We start from the raw sequence: 8766 nt of genomic DNA, 5'->3' as shown, positions 1-8766 counted from the left end.
ACCATAAGATGGAGTTTAGTCAACTCGTCGAAAAGTTGCCCCCACCTAATAGCTCAATACTAGGACCACATGGTTCTATTTCCCCCAAGGATTTGAATCCTACATTTGAATCAGAATGTTCAGGCCTTTGGTCGGTATCTATCAGAGAGGCAGTAGACCGAATATTTATCAGTAAGATTAGAAGAGTCCCAACATCGCGATCTTGTGGATTAAGTGTAATAACACCATTAAAGGAAGTATTGACTTCTAGCGAAGAAGTTAAGAGTTGCCCCATAGACATTAGTTGTTGTACCCTCACCATTGAGCTACAAATTTTGGAAAAATAATGAAATTTAACATCATTCTAGGCATGGACTAGTCATTTGTATTACTACAACTCAATTGTTGAGAAAGGGTAATGCCCATGCAACCATTGGGTGAACCATCTTTGAAATTGGTCAAGACTAACGATGAAGGAATACCTTGTTTTAGCACGATTGATAAGACAAGGAATTGTTATCTAATGGATGTTAGAGGTATCCACGTGAGCTTGACTTCTGACCGCCACGTGAGTTTGACTTCTGAACGCCGCGTAGGCTTGACTTCCAACCACGTCATCTCCCTGACCCCACGATCATGCACCGTATCAATGTATATGATTTTAAAATAAAATTCAGCATCAATTATTTTAAAATGATGACATTGTCATCTCTAGCCATTTCTATGATCCAGAACACTACACTAGCGGATGATTATATTTAAGTCAAAGCAAAACAACAAGTAATCTGTACTCATCATCCAAAGAATTAATATTGACAATTTGTTTGCAAATGCTGGCGATATATGCGAAAACATGTAATCTGTACTTATATACAAAACGATGCATGAAGCAATGGACAATTAATCTTGTGGGCAAATTAAGTTAACGCTGAACCACAATCAACTGTGATAAACCCAAAAGCCACCGAGAAGCGATTTGTGTTTCCATACTATAGCAGTTGGAGGTCAAATAGTGTTCCCATGTGTTCTGGACGATGGATGAGTTGTGGATTCACACGAGAAGCGATTTGGTAGAACACCTGCCATGTTAATAAGCTATCGGAGCCGGACTGATGTCGAGAGCCCACTGCTCGCTCAACTCGGACGGTAGAGGCCACCCGCTCCAATCCTCCGTAAAGCCCAGGACAATGCTTGCTAAGGTGCTTCACATCGAACACCCTTTTGCCGAAAAAGAAGTGAACAAGGTGCAAGAACTCACGAACGGTCTTTGGTAATTTGCAGTCGCATGTCAGCATCTTGACTAGGAAGGCGAAGTCATAGGCGCCTTGGAAGGTAACCCAGGAGACGGGAGAAAAATGGCCAAAGGAAAGCAAGCCGGAGGTGGCCAAGTGCTGGGCGAATCTGCAAGAGTCGATGCCCCATATTTGATTCTTTTGGAAGTCGATGCCATTAGCCTTGAGCAGCTCGACGGAGGAAGGGGCGTAACGGTCGCGGCTGATGTCGAAGTCGCGGAAATTAAATTCCCACACGTAACGCACACAAGTGCCGTCGCTGTAGATGGCACATGGCAGGTTGCCGGCGGCGTCGGAGAGGGTGAGACCGACCTGGACGATGCGGAGGGCCTCGACGTTGGCGCGGATCAATTCGTAGCGCTGGGGGAGGGTGAGGGTGCAGTAGGGATTTTTGGAAGCGACGACGACGCCAGGATACTCGGTGTCCAATGCGACGAAGGGGTGGAACGGGACGGCGGAGCGGATAAGGGCGAACTCCTCGTCGAGGTTATGAGCCCACACGGAGCGAACCTCGACTCTGCTGGTGCTGGCGGCGGAAGAGGAAATTAGCATATCGTTAACGTTGTTGACAACTGCGACGGCCATGATGATGAGTCTGTTTGATGATATTAGAAATGCGAAAGTAGTGGAAGCTGGAGATCGAGGAGATGTTAGTTAGATTTCGATCGATCGAGTTGGAGTGGAAATTGAAGGGAAGGATCGGAGGAGTTTAAATAGAGCCACAGGAAATCAAAGCGAGAAAATCGCAAACTCACTAAACTGAGTTAGTTGCTGCCAAGCGGCGAATTATTAGGATATATATATATTATAATTAATGATGCAAAACGGACTTAATCAGGACTTTAAGTGAAGGATAAATCCAGCAGCAATTAGCGAGCTCAATTAGGTGTTTAGTATTAATTAATTAATTAAAGTTGTTTCCATCGAATCATTCATTTCCTGTCTTTAATTAAATTTCAAGTGTAATTTTGTTATTATTTGCCTTTTGTGAAATTTCTACTCATTTGTTTTGGTTTAAAAAAAAATTAAAAATAAATATTTTAACTCTCAACAATTTTTTTTTATAAATCATACAATTTTTCTATTATATTTTCACTTACATATAATTAAATATTTTATCTCTCAAATACTACTGTTTTATTTGCTAAAGATTTGGAAATACAAATACAACAAATATCATATTTATCCTTAAAATAAATCATAATATTCTTATAAAATAATTATTTTATTTGCCCTTAAAATGCAATAGAGTTATTATTTGTTAATTAAAAAATTAAAAATTAAATTATTTGCTGATTATATTAGTTTAATGGATTCATTCATGAAATATTTGTCATAGTTTGACGCTGGCTGGCAACTTAACGCAACCCTCCTCCTTTATCCGGGCTTGGGACCGGCCATGACCGGTCTATTAGAGTGTATACTAAAAGCCTAGCTTTTGGTATAAACATTTATCTAGAAATAAGAATCACATTGGTCAAATGACTACATTTATGATAAATGTAGTTGTTCAATTAATTTATATTGTAGATAACATGGTGTGTGGTGTCACACACAGAAGATCATGTTATCAGTACCTTATAAATTATAAACAGTAGTTCACGACCAAGATGGAAAGGAACAAACCATTGGAAGGTCGTAGTGTAATTAGGTATTAGTTTATCTTAACTATATAATTACACTAGTACACTTAAAGTGTATTGAGTAGGACCATTTGAGGTCGTTTCTTTTATAAAGGAACAAAGACCTCAGTTATTATGAAAGTGTGTGCTCTTAATCCTAATATAATAACAAGCACATATATTTGATATTTATTTCTTTAATTTATCAATGGGGGAGATTTAGTTCGATAAATCTATAAGCCCGATAAGTTGGGAAATGATATCACTTATAGGGTGTGTTGATTATAGAAGGCTGTGTCCTAGTGATCTAGGTTGAGAATGTCCCCAAGAAGAGCTCATAGGATTGTTATGTTAAACCCTAGTGGACTTAGTCCATTATCGATGAAGTTGAGTGGTACTACTCTTGAGCTAGATATTAATTAAGCGAGTTGTCAGTAATTTACTTAATTAGTGGACATTTGTTATCTTAAACAGGGGAGACTAACACACTCATGATAAGAAGGAGCCCAAAATGTAATTTGGGATTGAAGAGAATTCATAATAGTTTTCTAGTGGAATGAATTATTATTGATAAAATTAAGTTGTGTGTTCGGGGCGCATGGGATGCTTAATTTTATCGGAGACCAAAACCAATTCCTCCTCCTCTCGGTCCTATCGTAGCCTCTTAATTATAGTACTATACCCACCTATACCCACCTTCTTACCCATCCTATAAGTGGAGACCAAGCTAGGGCCGGCCATGGGTATGTTCATGGGTGAATTCATGTTGCCGACCCTATTAAATAAAAAGGAATTTTAAATTTTAAAATTTTTCTTATGTGGATAATATAAAAAAGAGTTTAAAAAATTTAAATCCTTCCTTTTATAAGATTCTACAAAAGATTAAGAGAAGAGTTAAAATCTCTTTCCTTATTTGTAGATTAAAAGGTTGATTTTAATTTTGGTAAAAACTTTCTTTTTAATTATATTCATGATTTAAAAGAAAGTTTAAAAATTAAAAATTCTCTTTTATTAGTTTCTACAAAAGATTAAGAAAAGATTTAATATCTTTCCTTATTTATAGATTGAAAAGAGATTTTAATTTTTAAAGATAACTTTTCTTTTTGAAAATTATCCACATGTTTAAAAGAAAGATTTTAATTTATTAAATTTCCTTTTTATTAACCAATCATGAAGGGATAAAATTATTGGAGAAATTTTTATAAATTTCTAGAAACAAATTAGGAAGTTTTAATTTTTGTTTTAATTAAAACTTTCCTTGATTTGTGGATTGTAAGTGGTCGGAAATTAATTTTAATTAATTTTTCTTTTTCATGGCAAAAGAATTAAGGATGGTTTTATTAATTTTTCCTTATTTGCCAAGACCAAAGATTATAAAAGAGGGGTAGAGGAGGCTTGGTGAACAACTCTATTATTTTCTCCTTTCTTCCTGGTGTGTCGACCCCTCTCCTCTCTCTGTGTGGAAATTTTCTCATGGTGGAGATAGCTTTGGTGGCGGAACTAAGAAGGAGAAGAAGGAGAGAAAAGAAGCCTCTTTTCTAGCATCCCTTGGAGCATGGTGGTGGTGGCCGAACCTCTTCATCCTAGGAGAAGTTTTGATGGCCGAAACTTGCAAGGAAGAAGAAGGTGCTTGGTGGTTCTCATCTCGGAAGATCGTTACCCACACAACGTCCGAGGTTAGAAGAGGAATACGGTAGAAGATCAAGAGGTCTTTCTAGAAGGTATAACTAGTAATTTTTCATTCCGCATCATGCTAGTTATTTATGGAAATAATACCAAATACAAGAGACATACGATTCTAGTATTTCGAATATATTTTTCGAAGTTGTGTTCTTTTGTTTTATTTTTCCTTGTGTTTTGATTGTTCTTTTCGGTTAACCTAAAGTTATTTTAGGAAATTAAATATTAGATTTCTATAAAAGGTTTTGTCTAGTCGGTGGTGATTACTCCCATATCCAAGAAGGCCATGTGCTCGTCCATCGTCGACGGGAACCAATTATGGAAATTAATATTTAATGGAATTAATAAAGGTGATTTGGGTCGACGTGTTAAGTTCCAGAGGAGACCAAGTCAAACCTAAAAAACGAATAAATAAGTTTTGGATCAAGCGTGTTAAGTTCCAGAGCGATCCAAAATTTAATTTAAAAGAACACATGTTAGCTAGGAAAAGGTTCAGACCTTTGTACAAAATTTTTTGCAGTGTGGAACCTCTAGGTTTTCAGAGTAGCAACCAACAATTGGTATCGGATAGGGTTTTAGTGTTATTTGGTATTAGTTTAATTATGCACATAATTTAGGTAGGATAATAGTAGGATGTGCTAACTTTGTGGATGCAGGATCCAACTATTATGGCTTATAGTTATTATGTGATTGGACCCTGGACATGTCAAGGCATTTTATTGTAAGAATGAAGGAGCTGTATTTAGTTTTATTAGGATTTTATTTTTGATCTAGATACATGTACATTCCTTTTATGGAATATAGGATCAAAATGTAAAATTCTATTTATGTCATGGATCGAACTTGCAAAGCGTGGAACCTTCTAAGGACCGGTGTAGACTAGGAGCAAGATGGATGGAGCAATGACCAGTTAAGCACAGACAGAACTTGGGATGACAACACGGGGAGGATAACTAGAGATAAAAGCCATAATAGTTGAAAATTAGATTTTCTATTTATTGCTTTTATATTGTCTGTGCATGTTGGTTTACATATTTAGTAGGCTAGCATAGTTAAAATTCCTCATTTATAAATAACTATGGGAGAGGGATTTTAAGTAAATCCCATGGTCTCCATTCTGGTTTGTAAGTGATGCAAACAAGCTTGCGTCGTGGCTTGCAGGTGCCTTCCTCCATAACGATGAGCTTGTTTGTGGATCACTGGAACAGACTTCCATTTTGGATGACTATAAGAAGTTAATTAAGAGCGTGATCTTCCCCAACGGAAGGGCATAATCTTATTAATGGACTTAGTGTCAAGTAATGGTATACACTTAGACACATTTAATAGTATCCTCCCCAACGGAGCCACTACTATCACTTGTGTGACCAAAGGGAAACCAACTATTGATTTGTCATAAAACTAGATTGGCAATATAATAAAATTAATAAACCCCTCTTACAAATGTTTGAATTTGTATACGTCCACACTAACGTGGCATACAAGATTCATGGTGTTTGAGGTAATTTTATTTGTCAAAAAGTTATATTGACAAGATAGTCAATGGGTAAAACCCTCCTCTTACAAATGATGAATTTGTATACGTCCACACTAACGTGACATGCAAAATTCACGGTGTCTGAGGTGTTGGTGAATTTAAATAATATTGTTTGAGGAATCAATGTTATTTTAAATTCAAAGAGTTTTGACCAAATATTTGATCAAAGACAGATCAACTATTAATTTTATTCGTCAAGTTGACGAGATAATAAAATTAATGAATAAAATCTCCTCTTCGATTTTGTATACACAAAATTCATGGAGATTTTAAGGAGTTAATCTTGACCAAATATTTTTGTGATTCTTAGGATGTTTGTCAATCCCTAGTAGTCATACTATAGAAAAAGACTTAGTAGTCCCAATTGTAATGATTGGAAATAGGACTTGGACATTAAGGTAGACTGTCTTCTTAGAACTAAGAACAATTTAGGTGTATTTAATTCATTAGTTGAAACATGTCTAGTGGTGTTATCTACCAGAACCTGAATTGTAGATACAAGATGCCATTAATCATGTCTGCAATTCATTGCAGGGTTCGGTAAATCACCGTCCACATGGGCACTACTGTAAAAGTGGTAGCTGTTGCAGAGGGAGATGTTTATCTTTTGATAAGAATAAAATATGGATTTTAAGTAATTGTCTTTACGTACCAAGTTTAGAAAGAACCTGATTTCAGTTTCTAAACTATTATAGATATTGTGTCTATTTTGATAACAAAGTTGTTATCAAGAAAAATAGGGAAGTTATCTATTCTGGTATGATGGTTGACAATTTATAATCCAATAACTCCCACGATGCAACAAATGGAAATTAGTAACACATCTTCTAATTTAAGAGAAAGCAACCTTTAGAAATGAACAAATTATATCTTTGGCATCTAAAGCTAGGTTATACTTGAGTAGGATTCATTGGTAGCTGATGAACTTTTGGGTTCATTAGTAGTGGAAATCTTTCCAACAGAGTCTTACTTGGAAAAAATAACCAAGAAGCTTTTAAGTCCGAGGGTATGAAGTCAAAGATATGTTAAAAGCGGTTCATTCGATTGTGTGATCCATGACTATCCGACAAGAGGTAGTATTGAATATTTTGTCTATTTATGATAGACAACTATTCAAGATAAATAAATTTACCGCAAGACTAAGTACTTTGATTAGTTCAAAGAGTACAAGGTTGAAGAAATGTTAAAGTAAAAGTCACTATGGAAGATCGTAGTGGCACCTCTTGAGAGATTTTAGGTCACTTATCGGAGGTGGTTCAATCCAACCACTAATCATGAGTGGTGTAGTGAGAAGGTAAAGGACTCTTATGGAATAATTAGATAGATGATGAGTTAAATTAATTGTATAAACTCAAAAACGAAAGTGAGGATAAACTCAACGAAAGTAACAGAAGTTAGAACTCTATATTAGATGTTGAATAGGTGAAAACCTATTTTCAATTCGGAGCATATCGAAATGCAGCATATAGAGAGACAATGATAAGTTGGATAGGAGTTCACTTGTTTGTTATCCTAGATAAACAAAAGTAGGTTTAAAAATTAGAAAGGTCGTTAGCATCATATTGGACCATTTTAGAAAAGGACTATAATGAACCACGTTCGTCAGTAAATTTGTTCTTAAGGAAATAATAAAGACATGTCTAATCTAGTACCAAATGTACAAGATGAGATAAAAAATACACACAAATGATACACTGAAAATTGAGTGAGGGTGTTAATTAAAAAAAGATTCATGTTTTGAGAGTTTTTGAACTCGAAGAACATGAACCTCGACATACGTGAATGCAAACTCCAAAATAAGATCTTGGCAAGTAATGAATAATAGAATTAGAATATATGTATTCTAATAAAATCTGAAGCTTGTAGAACCACCAAGTGGTGTAAAAGCATTTGAGTATAAAAGGTCTATAATAGGAAAAGAGGTAGGCAGGAAGGTAGAAACTTTCAAGAGCTAGATGAAAAGGAAACTTTTCCTGGGTAGTCATGCTTAAGTCTATCCGATTCTTTTATCTATTTGGAAGTGGATGGTCAAGATTCATGGAGTTCAGTATCTTGAAGAAAGCATTATCATAAAGGAACCGGGCTAGCAAAGCATAAGAGCATCTTGTAAGCTCAATCAGTCTTTTGGCGTCAAAGCTTCAAGGTCTTGGAACATCCTATCAAAGTAATCCGGACCTTTGGATTCATTTAGATATATAAGTCTTGGTGTATACAAAAGGTGATGATAAGCATGGTGGTATTTTTTGTACTATACATAGATACATCATGGATGTTGTCGAAATATCAAAATATGAATATGGTTGTCCAATAATTCGATATAAAGGACTTGGGAGAATGTATATATTCTTGAGATCAAAGTAATAAGGGATCAAGGAAAGAATATTTTACTTATTCCAAGCTTAAAAAATCCTTGCTCGCTTTAAGCATGCAAAACTCCAAGAAAGGTTTCTTACTTTTTAGGATGGAGTAACTTTATAAAGATATGTCTGTAGACATCAAAGGAGATAAAATAAAGCTATCGGAGGCTACTAGGCTCATATATGCTTGATCCCGAGAACATATTAGCAGATATCATAGATAACCACAGATTCTGACGATACTGAGGAAGATATATTAAGTACCAGGCACTAGAGATTATATGCTAGTTACAAGGGCT

The 8766-nt window shown here is 35.6% G+C and overlaps 1 protein-coding gene across 1 annotated transcript; it reads right to left on the bottom strand.

Annotated features, from left to right (window-relative positions):
• Window positions 1-968: 968 nt before the first annotated feature.
• Window positions 969-1856, bottom strand: LOC122031504 (probable CCR4-associated factor 1 homolog 11). Its single transcript, XM_042590613.1, has one exon. The coding sequence runs from the start codon at window positions 1854-1856 to the stop codon at window positions 969-971; it is 888 nt and encodes a 295-aa protein (XP_042446547.1).
• Between the last annotated feature and the right edge of the window lie 6910 nt (window positions 1857-8766).

The sequence above is a fragment of the Zingiber officinale genome, chromosome 11A (assembly GCF_018446385.1).
Source record: "Zingiber officinale cultivar Zhangliang chromosome 11A, Zo_v1.1, whole genome shotgun sequence".
Taxonomy (NCBI): Eukaryota; Viridiplantae; Streptophyta; class Magnoliopsida; order Zingiberales; family Zingiberaceae; genus Zingiber; species Zingiber officinale.
The sequence above is the reverse complement of the archived record's forward strand: the minus strand, read 5'-3'. Positions and strand labels throughout refer to the sequence as shown.

Excerpts from the sequence above, each read along its gene's own strand:
- LOC122031504 (XM_042590613.1), bottom strand. The coding sequence starts at position 1,856 with ATGGCCGTCGCAGTTGTCAACAACGTTAACGATATGCTAATTTCCTCT.